Source organism: Periplaneta americana, chromosome 14 (assembly GCF_040183065.1).
Source record: "Periplaneta americana isolate PAMFEO1 chromosome 14, P.americana_PAMFEO1_priV1, whole genome shotgun sequence".
NCBI lineage: Eukaryota > Metazoa > Arthropoda > Insecta > Blattodea > Blattidae > Periplaneta > Periplaneta americana.
The window spans coordinates 94,931,777-94,949,243 of NC_091130.1; the positions used below are offsets into that span (position 1 = coordinate 94,931,777).

At 35.0% G+C, this 17,467-nt stretch overlaps 2 protein-coding genes across 3 annotated transcripts in view; one reads left to right on the plus strand and one right to left on the minus strand.

Moving 5' to 3' along the window:
- The window catches only part of LOC138713592 (26S proteasome non-ATPase regulatory subunit 1-like), a 222,741-nt gene extending 214,860 nt beyond the window's left edge, over positions 1-7,881 (minus strand). The window contains exon 1 of the mRNA XM_069845780.1: positions 7,764-7,881. The gene's annotated coding sequence lies outside the window, so the exon portion shown is untranslated. The remainder of the gene's footprint in view (positions 1-7,763) is intronic.
- The window catches only part of 5-HT2A (5-hydroxytryptamine receptor 2A), a 148,253-nt gene that overhangs the window by 121,173 nt on the left and 9,613 nt on the right, over positions 1-17,467 (plus strand). For both annotated transcript variants that reach the window (XM_069845777.1, XM_069845778.1), the window contains one exon: positions 9,891-10,085. In XM_069845777.1, coding sequence (XP_069701878.1) covers positions 9,891-10,085 — 195 coding nt within the window. The remainder of the gene's footprint in view (positions 1-9,890; positions 10,086-17,467) is intronic.

A 17,467-nucleotide genomic window follows, 5' to 3' on the forward strand; every position in this document is an offset into this window, starting at 1 on the left:
AATAAGTTAGGCATTCCCACAAAAGGAAACATCTAATGCTTGGGGAGTAAGGGTAGAAGAGCCAGTTCATCAATCAATCTGGACAATCCAAAAAATTATTGTGCCGCGTCTAGTGAGTATTACTACGACGACAATGCTAGAAAACTAGGTTCAGTAAGCTCAGAATGCCAAAAATGGTTTCACGAGTCATGTGTGGAAAATGGCACCAATGAAAAGTTCACACGTGACTAATGCGAGTAAGAGTATTACAAAATATTTATATTTCAGGAGGAAAGACTATGTTGTAATTTCAGGAGGAAAGGCTATGTTGTAATGTTAGATTTTGAAGTAATTCATATGTTTGTAACACTATATCAAAATCTCTCCATAATGGAGGAAGTCGACACTTGCGCATCACTTTAGTATTTTTTTTTAATTCAGTGATATAAAATGATCACATTGGCACCAGATATGTGAAATGTACGGAAAACGTGTTCATACACATTAGGGAAAAAATGGAATCAAATTTGCATAAATTAGTCTCATTCCTTAGCGTGTCGAGATGTCCCTAAACGACCTTATGGTCATTTCATTTATCATATAGATGCGTTAAATATATTCCATACACTACGCTAAGACAATACATATTATAAACAGTACTATATAAAGAGAGTCTCAGGAAACGTTGATGTAGACCACTGTAGGTCAGCCGATCAGGGCAGCGGTAAGAACCCCACGCTACTGTCCTGTTTCCATCTGCAAACGCTTGTCGCAATTAGCCATGGATACATAACAGTATGAACTATGGCGTTATCCTGCTAAAAATACGCCGTGAAACGTTTCCATATGTTAATTCATCACACAAAGATTTTAAAATGCAACATATATATTTCGCACTGTTGACTGTATATAAAAAAAAGGTACAATAATTATCTTGGAATTAACGGCAACTACACTCCCGTTTCTTCATCGTTCAGTGGAATCCTATTCACGATTATTGGCTTTTCTGCTGACAAATATCTCTTATTATGTGATACAACATGGCCATTCAGATGAAACCAAGCTCCATCGGAAAGAAAAATCGATCTGAGATCAAATTTTCCCGTTTTTAACATTTTCTAACATAATTATTACAAAAGTGAAATCTAATGATGTGCGATGAACGAACATCATGAGAAACGTTTCACTGCCTATTTTCAGCAAGATAATTACACAGATCATACTGCTAATGCATCCATGACACAATTGTTTGTACCAAGTGTACGCGGAGGTAAACAGCAACAGTAGCGCGGAGGATCTACCCGTGGCCGCCGCTATCTTACGCGTTGGTCAGCAGACGTGCATTACGTCAACGTTCGTTGAGACTCTAGGTACACTCATGCCCAGAAATGGCAGGAAACTGTAAACAGATCACATGCGCTCCAAGCTTAGTTAGTGTTTGAGACAGCTTTGAAGAGGTAATACGCAAAGACTAGCTCCTTTTCTACTGTCCGCCACTGGGTCTGCCGTGTTTACTTATCAGCATAAAAGTGGGCGTGTTCTGTCTCAAACAGTATATATATATATATATATATATATATATATATATATATACCGGTTATTAATAACATATTACATAATTATCACAATTTGTATGGATTCAGAATTATGGAATTGTTTTTAATGACTAATTTTTTTTTATTATTACTCTGAAAATTCAATTCACCGTAGTTGTATCGATCACGTTTTATCGTGTCAGACTAATTATTCCCACTTCTGAAGCGAATTTATTTTGTTCAGTTGTTTTAAATGGCCAAGCATAACGAACTGCACCATAGTTAATGGTTTAGTTATTCTTTTATTCCAAGGCATATGCTTGCATTACTGTCGATGCCTCGTTTTGTGTGAAATCAACCTAAGATCAGTATTTCTGGCTAAGCTTTACTTTCACTTAACGTCATAAATTGTATATATCTCTGAAGCTTCTTTCGCCTCTGAATAGCTATGACGCAAATAGTAAATCTCAACATACTGTTCAAAACTCAAAAAATTTATCACAAGAGGTTTATGCACTTCAGCTACTATACTAGAATGGAGTTATTGGAAACTATTTGAATATTTTCCTGTGTTTACATTTCACACATCAGTAACAAACACTTCAATAAACAACAGTTTGTATAAACCAAAATTGCTTCAGTGCTTTCAAGATGTTTACACAAATGAGATGTATTTATCCCAAACTCTTAGTGTAGGCTTAATTCGTTTAGAGACGGAAACACAGTGTCATTGTGCTGCCAAACATTTTAATGTACTGACAGGCTCAATATGGCTTTCAAGATAAGTCACAGTGTACATGAAGTTTAAATGTAGATATAGAAGACCTCCATGTAAACACTCTCGTATATTTAGAATGACGTATCACAGATTTAAAATACGTAACAAGCCCTAGGAGTCACCACAGTGACACTGCACTGCGACGATAAAAATAATATACTAACGATTTGAATTAATTTACCACAAAGTAAAGAAGACAAAAGGACTTATTTATTTCCAAAAACTCTTTGTCTCTCACTATCACTTTTAATCCATCGTACAGACACATTTACAAGTTGTAGATCAGATCCAAAAGTCTTAAGACTGTTTGCAAAGACCTGTATTGGCAATAAAATTAATTAAAAACAGATTCCCACTGCATTTCTACTGCCGTGTTTGCATGTGTGCATGCCTCCTTTATGTATGTATTTATGTGCCTATGTACAGTTGTCAAAAGAAAAAGTGGCCGCTCTCCTGAAACAAAGTTCCCTTCGGGTATCTTCGCTACAATTCGGAGACAGGCGATGTTACATGTTATTGGACCTCGTTGCCTGATATCTACAGTTATAATGGAAGTATTCTGTGTGTTATTCGATAGCGTAATGGTAGCGTTCAGGCCTCTTATTCGTGAGGCCCTGCGTTCGACTACAACCACGTGCTTTTTACGTTCTTTTTTGTTCTGTTTTTGAGAGAGACAAACTATACATAATGGCTCCTTTCTCTTTTACGATTATTTTAGTAATTAACATCAGGTTCATTAATATATTATGCCATGACTTTATCATTATGATATTGTGGCTGCAAATGGAAAGAAAAAAGATTTTATTCTCAATAAAAATATCTTTCGTGGCATAAACAAAACAAATTTACTGACGTCGGTCTTAAAACTTTCAAATAATTAAGCGTTCAAAAAAACAAAACAAAAAGCCACAATTCAATATTTAGTCTATCATCCTCTTATCTCGATCATCTTGCAGTCGAGTGGGCATGGAATCGACTAGTCTTTGCAAATAGCGACTGTTCTTAGACATGATATTCCAGGCATTCTGAACATACATACATAAGTGTTCTGTTCATGGGCAGGTCTTTCATTGCAAACCCAGAAATCTCCAATCTTTCCTATTTTCTGCCTTCCTCTTAGTCTCCGCATATGATCCACATATCCTAATGTCGTCTATTATTCTTTTCATCCAGAGACCCAACCAATTCCCTTTTATCTTTCTAATCAGTTTCAGCGTCATTCTTTCTTCACTCACTTTTTCAAACACAATTTTGTTTCTATTCTGACTGTCCACTTCACACGCACCGTTCTTCTCCACATCCACATTTCAAATGCTTCAATTCGTTTCTCTTCATTTCGTCGTAATGTCCATGTTCCTTCCCCATGCAATGCCACACTCCATATAAAGCACTTCACTAGTCTCTTCCTTAGTTCTTTTTCCAGGGGTCCGCAAAAGATCCTTCTTCTTCTATTAAAAGCTTCCTTTGATCATGTTTGCAGTTTTTCTTGGGAAGGATAGGCCTAAATGCGGTAACATCCCGTTGCTTTCCGCACACCACTATCTCTTTCTCATCTTATTAAATTCCAGGGGGCCCAAGCGTGGAGATGAGGAGAGTGGATTTGACTAATTGGGCCCTCCGGACTTCTCCGAAAGTCACGGCAAGGGTTAAATATTAATTCTATCAGGATGTTTGACCCGATCAGAGACCGGGAAATCTCAATTAGCCTTTGTCAACCGTATCCTGGACTAGCTTCTGCGAATCATCAGAAAATCTTAGAGTGTGATTGGGCCAATTTTTCCGAAAATGTTTCCACACTTTTGTCCTCGTAGCTCAGCGGACGAACGTCGGAATTTAGATGTCAACGTCTCAGGTTCAATTCCTCGTTACTCCTTTTCATTTTATTGTGGTTCAAGATAGTATAATGTAATAATACAAAGAGAAAAACTAATACCACTATTATGCAACTGGATTTTTCCAAACCTAATATTAAATTTATGATATTTATATCGCTAAAGAACGATTACAATATAAATAACTTGAATATTATTTATACAGTATCACGAAAAAACGATAACAGAATATAAATTATAAATATCGGTTTGTTCAATTAATATAAGGTATTATATAATACGTATTTAATTATCTAAATAAAATAATCTATTTTACAAAGAAAGATGGTTATTTGTGTTATAATAATTACTTAGGCCTACATAAAATACAGATTATTTATATTGCGAAAGAACAATAACAATATAAATAACTTGAATATTATTTTATAATGCTAGTGAAGGAAAACAGAATATAAATGATAGCTTGAATATTAGTTATATCGCTAAAGAACGATAACAGAATAAAAAAAAACCTGAATATTATTCATATCGGAATTTTACAGATTTATTACAGATGTATTTAAGAAATTGTAGAAGAATAGTAATTAGTAACAGTGTCCTATTTATTCTTCTTGGAGCCAAATTTGTAACTTTTAAAAGTGTGGTTACTATGTTGAAGTTTGTGTTTTGTAACGGATGCTTGATTTGTTATGTATGTGAGTCAGTTATGGGATGCTTGATGTCGTCGCAATGTCGTAATTATAGTTTGATTGTGTTTGTGTGACTATTGTGTATTAATTTATGATGTATGGTACAGTCTTTGTATATTTCAAATTGAAACCTGATATTTGTTTTGCAATCGCAATGCCTAATTTACGGATTGTTTATGTTTTGTTTACATCGCGTAAGCTAATTTAATTCCATTTCTCTTTATGCTTATCTTTTTTGTGTATGAAACTATAGCCCTAACATAGATATGTAAAATAGGGCTAACCACCATTGGAGATACAATAATAATTATTATTATTCATATCGTTATAAAACGATAACAGAATACAAATGATGACTTGAATTTTATTCATATCTCTAAAGAACGATAACAAAATATAAATAACGTGATATCCATAAAGAACGATAACTGAATATAAATGATAATTTGAATAGCATTTACATCGCTAAAGAACGATTAAAAAATAAAATGAAAACTTGAAGAAGGCCCGAACCCACAACCTTTGAATCATTAAGCAAGCACTCTACCGCTGGTCTACGAGGCGCAGATATGGAACACTTTCATAGTTACGGAACTGAGTGCATCGTGTAACATCGCCGCGACCCGAAGTGGACTTTGAAAATATTCGCTGTTCACGAGTGCGGCCACTTTTTTTTTTTTTTTTTTTTTTTTTTTTTTTTTTGACAGCTGTACATAATATGTACGTCGTTCAAATTTGATCTGGACCTTAGTCCTCCATATGATTAAAACAAAAATTTTAAGTGGGTTTAGTCTATACGTTCCTCTTACCCGATTAAGCTTTCGCCAAAAATAGCAGGAACATAGAAAATATCTGCATCTCGAATGCTGCTGCGAAGCAAATTATCAAGTTCATCACTGTGGAATGAACCGGTGGTGCTGAAATTTACCGAATACTTCTAGCACAATAATTCTATGGAAAAACAACAGTCTCTTTTGGTGAATTTCGTGTTCACACTGTGCATATTGGTCCAAAACGCAAATGTAGTGGGACGAAATTAATAACTTCTCTCCTATTTAACAGATTTTAATGAAACTGTACAGCAGTTACAGGTAGCATATTTATTTTGTATACAAAGTCTCATTGTGTTTGTGTAAAAGAAACTACCCCAATGTAGAGGGTGGATTTAGACAAAATTATCAACTTTTATCCTATCTAATATACTTTCATCACATTTTACACATTAGTTATATTTGTTTTGTATAGAAACTCTCATTACATTTGTGTAAAAGAAACCATCCAATTATAGGGGGTGAATTTAGATCAAATTGTCAACTTTTCTCCTATGTAAGAGATTTTCTTGAAACTTTATACAGTATTTACAGGTAACATATTTGTTTTGCATACAGACAGTCATTACATGTGTGAAAGAAACCACCCATTTATATGGGGTGTATTTAGACAAGATTAACAACTTTTCTCCTATCTAACCGATTTTCATGAAGCTTTACACAACAGTTACAAGTAGCATATTTGTTCTGTATACAAAGTCATTACGTTTGTGTAAAAGAAACGATTCCTTTATAGAGCATACATGTAGACGAAGTAAATAACTTGACTTCTATATAAGCCTAACAGATATTCAGATATTAATGTATTGCTGTTCAGTGAGTTTATATTCTAACAAAATTACAGTACTTCAGGGATATATGATATTGGCGGCAAACATGGTGAAAAATAGGCTTTTTTATATTTTGTAGCCCTTTTCGGAGTGGTTTCTCTTCTTTTATTACGGATGCTGCATCCCTGCATTCAATGAGAGTTGACTTGCAAGAAGCAATTCTTCTTTTCATCTCTCCTTCACCAATGACTGTACTAATCTACATCTTGTTTTTAAACTGCCTTCCGAAAATTATTTTCTTGGTTTTCCAACAGATAATGCAGCAGAAGTAGACTCTGTGGTACTACGTGAACGTAATAATCTCCTGGGAAATTTATTTCTGAAATGATATATTTTCGGTATTTTAACACTCGGTACTTTAACACAAACCTGTCACATTTTCAACCACATTGCTTCCCAAATATCTGAAAGTCAGATCTCTGTTTTCTTATTTTTTCTTTCAATAGTATCACTAGAATCCTATAGTATTCTATTTCGTTCACATAATTACATAAACCATTCACTATAAATTCCTCCAGAAATAAAAAGTAAAGAGGTCGTTCTGCATTTTTATATAATAGTAAATCATAATTGTTTAATACGAGTATTTTTTATTAAAGCATTAAAATCCCTGTTGTTAAGCAAACGAATTTAGCGTAAGAAATTTAACTTTTATTTCAAGATTAATTCTGTAAGATCGACGCATAAAATTGTTATAAATTAAGTTCAGTTGTTTAATTTATTCAATATCTTTAAATTAATATCCTACTTTCTATTTTTATTGGGATTTTGGTCCGTTTGTGTCGATTTGGTACGATACCGACCGAAGTTTTCTTTTCAACTTGGGTTGCAGGATTTTTTTCTTGTTAATCGCCTTGGAAGAAATAACAAATATCTGAACAAGATGCAAAAAGACCCAAGTTGCGGTTTAAAGCCTCTTAAATCACTTAAATTTTCTACAATATACACTAACTTTTTATCGATATATTCCGATCTATTATTTTTTTAAGTCTGTTCAAATTTCTAGATCCCCCCCCCCACGTAACGAATAATAGCACAGACACAGTTCTCATTATATGTGTAATTATTATATCATAAAGATACACATCCCTTTATCTTTAAAATCCAGTAGCAGTGGGAGCTTCCTCTTATTCACACTTCCTTGCAACCACTAACTAACCGCACAATAACAAGAACAGTCTGATTGCCAGACGCGAAGTCAGCAACCAAACATTTAACTCTGAGGCTCTTATAATATTCTTATTTAAAGACTAAATAATGATAGATATTTTTAGAACAAATTTTACTTACAGTACATCTTCAAGGGTGACCAAAACTATTTTCCTCCCGCTAGATTCGCGATTCGGACCACTATTAGTTACATAGTAAGGCTTAGTAGGGCGCGTCAGCAACTATGGCTACTTGCGCCCTTCGAACCACCGTTATTTAAAGATGAGCGCACATACCACATGTTTAACGTCCCGCAACATCTGGCAACGCGTTGAAGAACGTGTTTGGGGGATCCGATGAAAAAATAAATGGCTCTGAATTTGCGAGGAAAGTAAATAGCAGTGAGTAGAAGATGGGCGTCCAGAAATATGACTAAAGAAAACAAAGCGGGAGAGCTAACTTTTATTACCAACGTCTCCAGAGCTACAACCAAGAGGTTCCTGGATAGAATTGTGACAGTCGATGAGACCTGATATGAGGCACTCAGAAGCAAAGTGATACAAGTGACATTTTAAAAAAAAAGTGAGATGTGTATATCTACATCTTTAATGTCACTTCTGTTCAGAGAAAAAGTAATATAGTTCCAGTCAGTGCTGTTCCCTGTTGGTCTGACTCTTGTATTACAATGCTTACAGAGTTTTGACTGAGAAGCAAACTAATAAAAGTGCGTTGTTTACATAAAGTTGTTGCGTTTCTTCCGTCTTTGACTAATTCATTTGCCATAATGGAGGGAGGTAATATATTACAGCTGTGTCTTTTCGAAACATCTTCGTGGAAGGCCTGCACACATTGAGCTGGACCAACTATACAGTGATCCAATAAGGATAACTTTTGCTAAGTGGAACAACTTGCAAGAGCTAAAGAAATTCATCCAACCTATACACCATTCTATCTTTGTTGAACTGAATCATGAGGAGGGGCCTATAATAAGGACTGCAGGACGTGGACGTGGAGGAGTGCGTGAAAGAGGGCATGGAAGAGGAAGTTGAAGGAATACTCGCGGTAGGAGACCAACAGATGCGCAGAAACACAAATGTTGCAGCAGAAAGAGATTGACTTATTCACATGAGGCTTGTTACATAATGGACGACTAAGGCTGAATTTCATTAAAAATTAAAAATATTCTTAACCCACTTCTTTCGGTTATACAGACACATTTTTGTATCATAATATGATAATAAGAAAGCTCAAATGCTGTTAAGACAGAACTGTTTCAATGTTGTTAAGCAATGTACTTGTTCTTCTTTTAAATAATATACAAATACTGAAAACCCTTTCACTTATATTACTTCTCCACAAAAATATTTCCGTGGCAAAATAATACAAGTGACTTTAGGACCCAATTTTACCTAAACTGTTTTAGAATAGATAATTTATATTTAGAAGTTAAAAAATATAGGTACTAACATATACAACTTTAAATTTACAGCAACAGTCCTTAACAGATTTTTTAAATTTCCTTTTCAACTTCAAAATCATTTGTTTCAAAACTTACTAAACGTCACTTGTATCACTTTGCTTCTGAGTGCCTCATATATCAATATACATGCGAAATAAATAATTGTCAAGAAACTGAATTATTCAAATTCGCCATCAGTAAAAAAGGATGAATTGCAATCATCTGAGAAAACATTAATGGCTGATTGCTGGAGACGTGAAAGAGCCGATAATGGTCGATTTTATCCTAGGTCTACAAACAATGAATGCAGCCTATAGTCTCTCGAAGAGCAAAGTGAAAGAAGCCATAATGTTCAAGAAATATGGTAAGTTATCTAAAGTTATCATCCTTCACAATAACCACCGTCCTCAATAAGCAAAAACCAAACAAGATACCCCTACTCATATGGTAAATGTTGCCACATCCACCATATAGTCCAGATTCATTCCCCGTGCAACTATTACTTGTTTGGATGGCAGAAGAAAAGCTTACGACGCAAAACATCAGCAGCGTACGACCTAGTGATCAAAGAAGTGTAGAAATGGCTGCACAACGAAAGATGTTCTTTCAAGCACTAAAGAAGCACTAAAGATGGGTGGCAGAAGTTTATAGATAAGTTGGAGGACAATTTTGAAAAATAACATGGGACATTTTTTGCGTGTTTTGTAACGTTCCACTTATAAATGTACAGTATGAAGCTGCATAAAACTGATAACTGTATCCTCGAAGGGAAATTAATATTAGTGACAATATTAAAACGTGATCCGTAGGAGTTGCAGTATACGGGTGAGTTCGTCACATCCTCAGCTCAGTTACGTAGCAAACGGTGGCAGTGGTGCAGGGAGTGGAGGCACATGTGACCAGGGAACTCAGACCCCTGACATCATCGGCCGGGAAACTCGAAACTTCCGCCTCAGAAGTCTCAAGCTGCAGCTCAGTATGGGACCTTCCACTCTCAACTTAAGGTAAGTTTTTTTTTTGTTTTGTTTGAAGGGTCATTCCATGTCAAATCAACACACGCCACAACTGACCTCGTTTAATTTTCACAAAACTTTGCAGAACTGAAACTAGTTTGAAGTTAATTAAATTTATAAAATATTGAATCTCTGTGTCGCGTACTTGTTTTGTAACAGCGCTTTAAATTTAAAAAAAAATTACAATTTTGAAATCATGAAATTGAAATAAATCATGATGTGCTGAAGATAGAGTGCTATATTTGGTCAAACTTAAAGCTCATGAAACAAACTTTATTTTTATAAATATTAAAAATGTGACCTTGAACAATATTTCAAGATCATCCATTGTCACATTTAACCTTCAATTTATGAAAAGAGAACAATTTTTAAATTTTGAAAATATATATATATATATATTAGCCATACATATTGTCTCATTACATACTGAACATTTCAGGATAGAACTCTCAAACACTTCTAAATAATAAAATATTATTCTTGTCTATAGTACATTAGTATGAACATAACATTAGAAAGGGATAGCTAGGTGTGTGTTGTGTCTTTTTATCCTACAAATCACGCAACTGATAGTGAAATTATACAAAGGTTGGCTATCCTTTTATCCTAAAATATAACTTTCTATCCACAGATGGCAGTAACACAGCAGCATAACAGCACATTGGATTCTTAAGCTAGTGGAGTTTGTATTATCTACAACGTGGGTATTAGCTACATTTTGTGTAGGTGAAGCTAATAAGAAGAACCAGTTAATATAATATAATAATATATATGAGAGAAAGACTATTCTGCTGCAATCCTTTCAATAAAGCAAAATATTCACATGTTTCAAAGAACCTAAGGCCAGTTCAACAATGAATGACAGGATTAGCAGAGAGTACTTTCAACATTGACTGTAAAGTTTGTGCCAAGTGCAGAGTAAAACTTTATAAGCTTAAGAAATCCACCAATGTTACAGAATATGTGTGAAAAGGAACCTGTGGTTTTCGAACTATGCAACTAGAAAGTTCAGTTGATTGTAGTGAAGTAGAGAATGTTAGTGGTGTTGAATAGCAGTCTTCAGTTTGCAGGAGAATCACTCGTAAGAAAAACGTCTAAAAAAGAAATATCGTAAGAATAAATTAAGAATGTGATGAAAGTAGTGAAAAAGAAAATGTTAAATACACCATCAAGTGAAAGTGACGAAAATCCTATTTAAACTTCTAAATCAGAAATAATTGCACAGTTAAAAGACAATTTAACAGTAGTAGTAGGCATAGTGAAAAAGTACAAATTTTAACAATTTTTTAGCTGGCGTATCGGAAAAACAGAAGAAGAATTTGGAGCTACAAATTACATGATGAGGAAGACAAAAGAACTTGTAAAAACCAGAGGAATTCTATCTACTCCTAATTCAAGCCTGGCAAGATGATCAGAATGATACTGTGAAACTCATGTACCATTTTTTTAAATGATGAAATAAGTAGTGTATGCCAGGGAAAAAAAAATTCATATTTGTAGAACATGGAAGAAAAGTGCACAACAAAAAAACCCTGCTTTCATGTAATTTCAATGAAGCCTACACTTTGTTTAAAGAACATTATCCTAATGTGAAAATTGGAATTTCCTAATTCTGTGAGTTAAGACCAAAACACATTGTCACTGTGCCATCATCTGGCGCTCATTCTTTACGTGTAGGGCTATGCAGCATGTCAAAATGAAAAGTTAATACTAATAGGAAGCAGAATCAAAGACCTAACAACTGATTTGGAATGCGAGATAAATTCTTATGAACACTGTCTTTCACAAGATTTGCAATTCCTCATTACCAGAGTGTAATTTAGGATCCTGTTACAACAGTCCTGGTGAAGATAATTTAAGAAAATTTGTGACAAATTCAGTGGATGAAATTACATATAAATAATGAATAACAACTGACAGGTCAACAATAGAAACAATTACTCATTAAACTGATGAGTTTCTGGAAATTCTCTTTGATAAATCAAGACTTTTACTAAGCCATTCTTTCAGAGCAGTACAACAAACAAATTTCCAAAATGAGCTGAAGTTAGTGCTTAAATGCAAATGAATATATTGTAATCTGCGATTTTGCAAAGAATTCTTCCTTCATTCTACAAGATTAAGTCCAGTCTTTTCACTGGAATAATTCTCACGCGACAGTACAGCTTTTTGTGATTTACTTAAAAATGCTGACCATACATTAAATAGTTACGTCATAATTTCAGATTGTTTAGCTAAGACACTAGAGCTGTGCATCTTTATCATAAACATTTAATACAAATATGAATAAAAAATTCCAAATTAAACCAAAGCACATTTATTATTTCTCTGATGGCTCTGCAGCGCAATAAAAAATTTAATCAATCTTCGCTTTCATGAAGTAGAATTTTCGGTATCTGCCGAATGGCATTTATATGCTACATCACGTGGAAAAGGCCCATGTGATATTGTAGGTGGAACAATGAAACATCTAGCAGCACGTGCAAATTTACGAAGGCCACATAGGCTAGTAACTAGGTAATGACTCCTAATCATCTTTATAGTTGGTATGTAGACAATATTAAAACTTGTGACTAAATACATAACCATTTCTCAACATTCTGAAGAAGAGCAACTTCTACAAGAGCGATTCAAAAATGCACGCACAATTTCTGGAACACAAAAACTAAATGCTTTCATTCCTATAAACACGAAAACATTGATAACAAAGGTATATTCCAACTCTGAAATGTATCAAGAAGAAAACATTTCGTTAAATGATAAACTCGACTATACCAATATTACAAGATTTGTCGCTTGTAGTGATGCAATAAATGGTGGATTGGGTGTGTGTGAAACAGATAAGAGTGAAGATTATGCTTCTATACCCAGTGGACCATCATATGCTTATCCTACAAGAATAATGTGTACGCAATTTAATGATGTTACTTGATCTGTGAACTTCAAGAAGAAGAACTTACACTCTCTCACATAAGGAGAGCATCAAAATCAACGAAAAGCATATATCAACATGTAAATAGTCTTTCCAGGTACAGAGGAATTAAAAATTACAATTAAAACAAAAATTATTCGTGATGAACATTTGTCAACCTTAGCAATACAATAGATCTGTGTATGTGAAAACATCTTAGTCAGTAACTCCACAAGTTTCTGCAATTTCAAAATGAAACTTACAGGGTATTTAAAGGTTATATAGACCAAAAACATTTTTTTTTTCAAAATTTTAGAATTGTTCATTTTTTAATATTTTAAGATTAAATAATATTACATGATATGACCATGACCAGCATTCAAGGCCACAGCATGGTTGGTCTTATATAAAACCTACGGTCAATTTTTAAACTTTAAGGTAAGACAAAGTTCATTTCTTTAACATCACTTGTTGAATAGCAATAAAAAATTTTATTACACCTTACACGCCAAATTTTACTGTTTTGTCTCATTTTTAATGACTTGTAACTCCAAAAATATTTACATTACACTTTAGATATTTTGCATTTTTATTTCCTTTCCATAGACATCTGACAAAAACTTCACTGAAATCTAAGAGGATTAGATTGAAAATGATTCAGCTGTGTGTTGATTTGACATGGACTAACTCTTAATTCTTTTATCTTCTGAATTCCTAAAGAAGGCGTTCTAGGCATGTTTTCTACGTAGTCCTTCTTGCTCCACCTGTATGCTAATGACATTACTTTAACCATATTTTGCAATTTTTCTCTTCATCTTCCTGAACTTTATCATCCGGTTCACCTGTTTATCCATCTTTCTTTTTTTACCTTCTTATTCTTCTATTTCCTGTGTCTGATCTCCCTTAAACTTCTCCACACTTTTCCTCTTTCCCCTTTTTTTACTTTCACACATTTTTCTGCCGATCGCCCTCCTCTTAACTTTCTTTTTTCACTTTCAAACTTGGCGACCGAGCAACGCAGTTGACAGAGCAACTGGCTACTGACTAGAAGGTCCTGGGTGTAATGCCAAATTTCCAAGATGGCTCTGGGTCCATTCAGTCTCTGTGAAATTGAGTAGAGGTATTTTTCAATGCCAAACTCTTCCAGGGCGGCCCCGAAATCTATTCAGTCTCCTGTCACATTGAATACCGCCTCCCAGGAAGTAAAAGGTGACCGGAACGTGGTTCAAATCATAACTCATTCTCGTGCCCGTAGAGATATGCGCTTTCATGAGGGGGGAGGTGGATAACTTCGCCTTCATCTTACTAATCCTCAATGTATTCCTTTATTTCATTTTTCATCCTTCCCTTCACCCGCCTTTCACTAATTTATTTCTTCTCTGTTTTTATGTTCCTATCTTATTCCTTGTCCTCAATCTCCTTGATCTCGTTGCACTTCAAGCTTACATCTTGTTTTCAATCTTCTTGATTTTGCTCCACTTCAACTTCACATCTTCTGCCTCTTCGTCTAGTTCAAGTTGTTCTTCATAAACATGTATGTCAGGGCTAGGCATCGGGAGCGGATCCAGACTCTAAACGGGGACTCATCCGTCACTGAATCAACGCTGCGCGGTGTTCGGCGGGGAAGAAAGGGAATGAAGAGAAATCATATGGCTCCCCGTGAGAGAGTAGAATCCGCTCTTGCTATTCACCCCTGGTGTATGTCGTCCCCATCTTCCTATACTAAAAATCTATTTCTCTTTCAATTTCTTCCACATGCACTCTTTTTCACCTCTTTGATATCATATTCGGGTAACTCTCAATGATAATTCTGTCATAATAAGTAGATTTTACAGTATTGCTTTGTTTTTTTGTAGTTTCAAAGGGGGAGAAAGACGGGAAATAAGATGGTAGGTTTTTCCTGCTCTTCGATTCCATCAGCAGGAAGCTGAACGACAGATCTTAAGGCCTTTCACAAGTAACTGATTCGGTGTTACACGATTGTATCACACGATAGCGAATTATTAAAAGTTAAATATAACGCCCATTACTGCCTTCTGCGCTCACGAGTTTTTACGAATATTGTTTCGTTCACATTTTGAAAGTTGAAATCAGTGACACTCCTTCGACTAGCTAAAGTGCTAAATTACTGAGAGTATAGAACAGTGGTACACAACCCGCGGCCCGCGGGCCTCATATGGCTGCGGCCAGATAGTAAAGTTTCAAATTTAAAATTAAAAAATATATATATTTGAACAGACTTGTATTATTAATTACAATAATCACTAATTAGTAAGACATTTATGTAAATTATTTATTATTGGAGGATGTCTGCGGCCCTCCAAAATAACTTTTTTTTTTTTAATTATTGGCCCGCAGTATTCATAAGGTTGATCAGCCCTGGTGTAGAATAAGAGAAACCTGTTTCGAGCTGTTTTTATGTGGGTGGGGGAGGCTAACGGTATATGTCAAGAGATAGCCTGTCAGTAAGGGATTGTATTTTCTCGGCATTCAAACGAAATCCAAAATGTTTCAGATTTTGGTTCCTAATAGAATAAAGTGAGAAATTATAGGTGAACACAAGGAGAAGATAGGTAAAAGACAACTTGTAACAATTCTGAAATATATGGACCATAGTGGAGACGAAGAGGAAGACAAAAAATAGGAAAGACTAGAGAATGTTGAGTTTGCAGTGAAAGACCTGCCATTGGGCACAAAACTATTAATGTAAAATGAATGAATGCTAAACTTGCTCTAGGCCAATAACAATTGATTATTATCATAAGATCCAGGAAGAGCTGCTCAGTTTTGTCACAGTTCGCATCGGTTCGTACTTGTACCCAGAGATTTTAACGTTCGTATAGCACTGTCGCATACTCGTTGCAAGGATATGTCTGCAGTCTACGTCAGTGGTGCTCACGGGAGCGCACTGAAGCCTCGTGCAGGGGAGAGGGTGCAGACTGGGAAGGTATAAGTGGACCAGGCAACGAGTAGAACTCGCTGCTATGGAACTCGGCGGAGAAGATGATGTAGAATCGTCTTTCAAACAAAATATAAATAATATAAACAAATTTATTGCATTTACATTGACAAAAGAAATTTTAAACAGAAACAGTGTTTTAGGAACAGACGTAAACTTAAAATGCTAGGCATTGTGCCACCAGACGAGTAATATCTGGAACAATCGATCTACTCGAATGCAGCCGAATCATAGATGTCAAATGTTTATTGCTTAGCTGTGATCTGTGGCTGGTTTCACACATAAGTACTTCGTACCAAACATACTCATTATTTTTGCTGCATGCCTGTGCAGACATGGAAAACGATCAGATGAGGTGATATAATGATAGAATGTAGTTACATCTTCAGTTATTTTGAACTTCACCTCAAGAAAGCTGTCACATTTGAGATCTATAATTCCATTTGAAGCGTGGAGGGAACTGTGGATATATCAATGGAAAATGGGAACATGAATATTTGAAAATCCAACTGGAGGGATTCTATTTCACTGAATCGTTGGTCAAATGCCTTATCTAAGTTAGTCAAAGACTCCAAAAATGCAGCATATTGTGAATCCGTAACATTAGACAGAAATTTGCTTAGGTTTGGAAAATGAGGCAAATTGCGTTCTTGCATTTGTTGTGTCCACAAATTAAGTTTCATTCGAAATGCTTTAATTTTATTAAACAAATCAATAATGAGGAGCTCTTTACCTTGCAAGGGAATATTTAGGTAATTTAAATGATTTGTCACATCTGTCTGGAAAGCCAAGTCTACAAGCCAAGAAGAGTCGATAAGCTGGGGAAAAGCTCGAGCTAGCGCGCTGTTACGTCATCACAGCATAATGCACCTCGCCCTGCCCTAGCTACACGTATATGCACTGAGTGCAGGTTGCCCTCTGTGAGCACGACTGGTCTACGTCGAATTGGAGTGCAGTGCATTGTGATTTGTTCAGTTCAGCAACAAAATACGGTGCATGAAATGACCAAGTTCTCTACGTCATATTAGCCTATCAGATTGTTCTGCAATATTTAATGTAGTGTAATATGGTGCATAATGCTTATATTCCATTAATATTCTTACTTTAAGACAGTATGATCAGTACGTGTAGTCACATTTTAAAGACATGTTTTAAGTGAGCTGGCAACGTCATGCTGCTTCTACAATATATTAGTTCAAGGCCATACACTTTAGATATGAAATACGAGTACCTGATAATGCTGTAGATAATAACACTAACCCATCCTTTATATTTCATATCCTGCCATCATTAATTTTTGCGGAAACATAACACCGTAATTAATCTATTATATTTTCACCTTGATTGTTACTGCATTCTTTTTCATTAAATGCCCATTATTATTAGTGCTGTCGATCAATCAAAATATTTAATTGATTAACGATTTGAATTTAATCGATTAAGCAATTAGATAATCGAGTTTTGATCGATTTGAAAAAAAGTTTTAATATACTGTAATACACA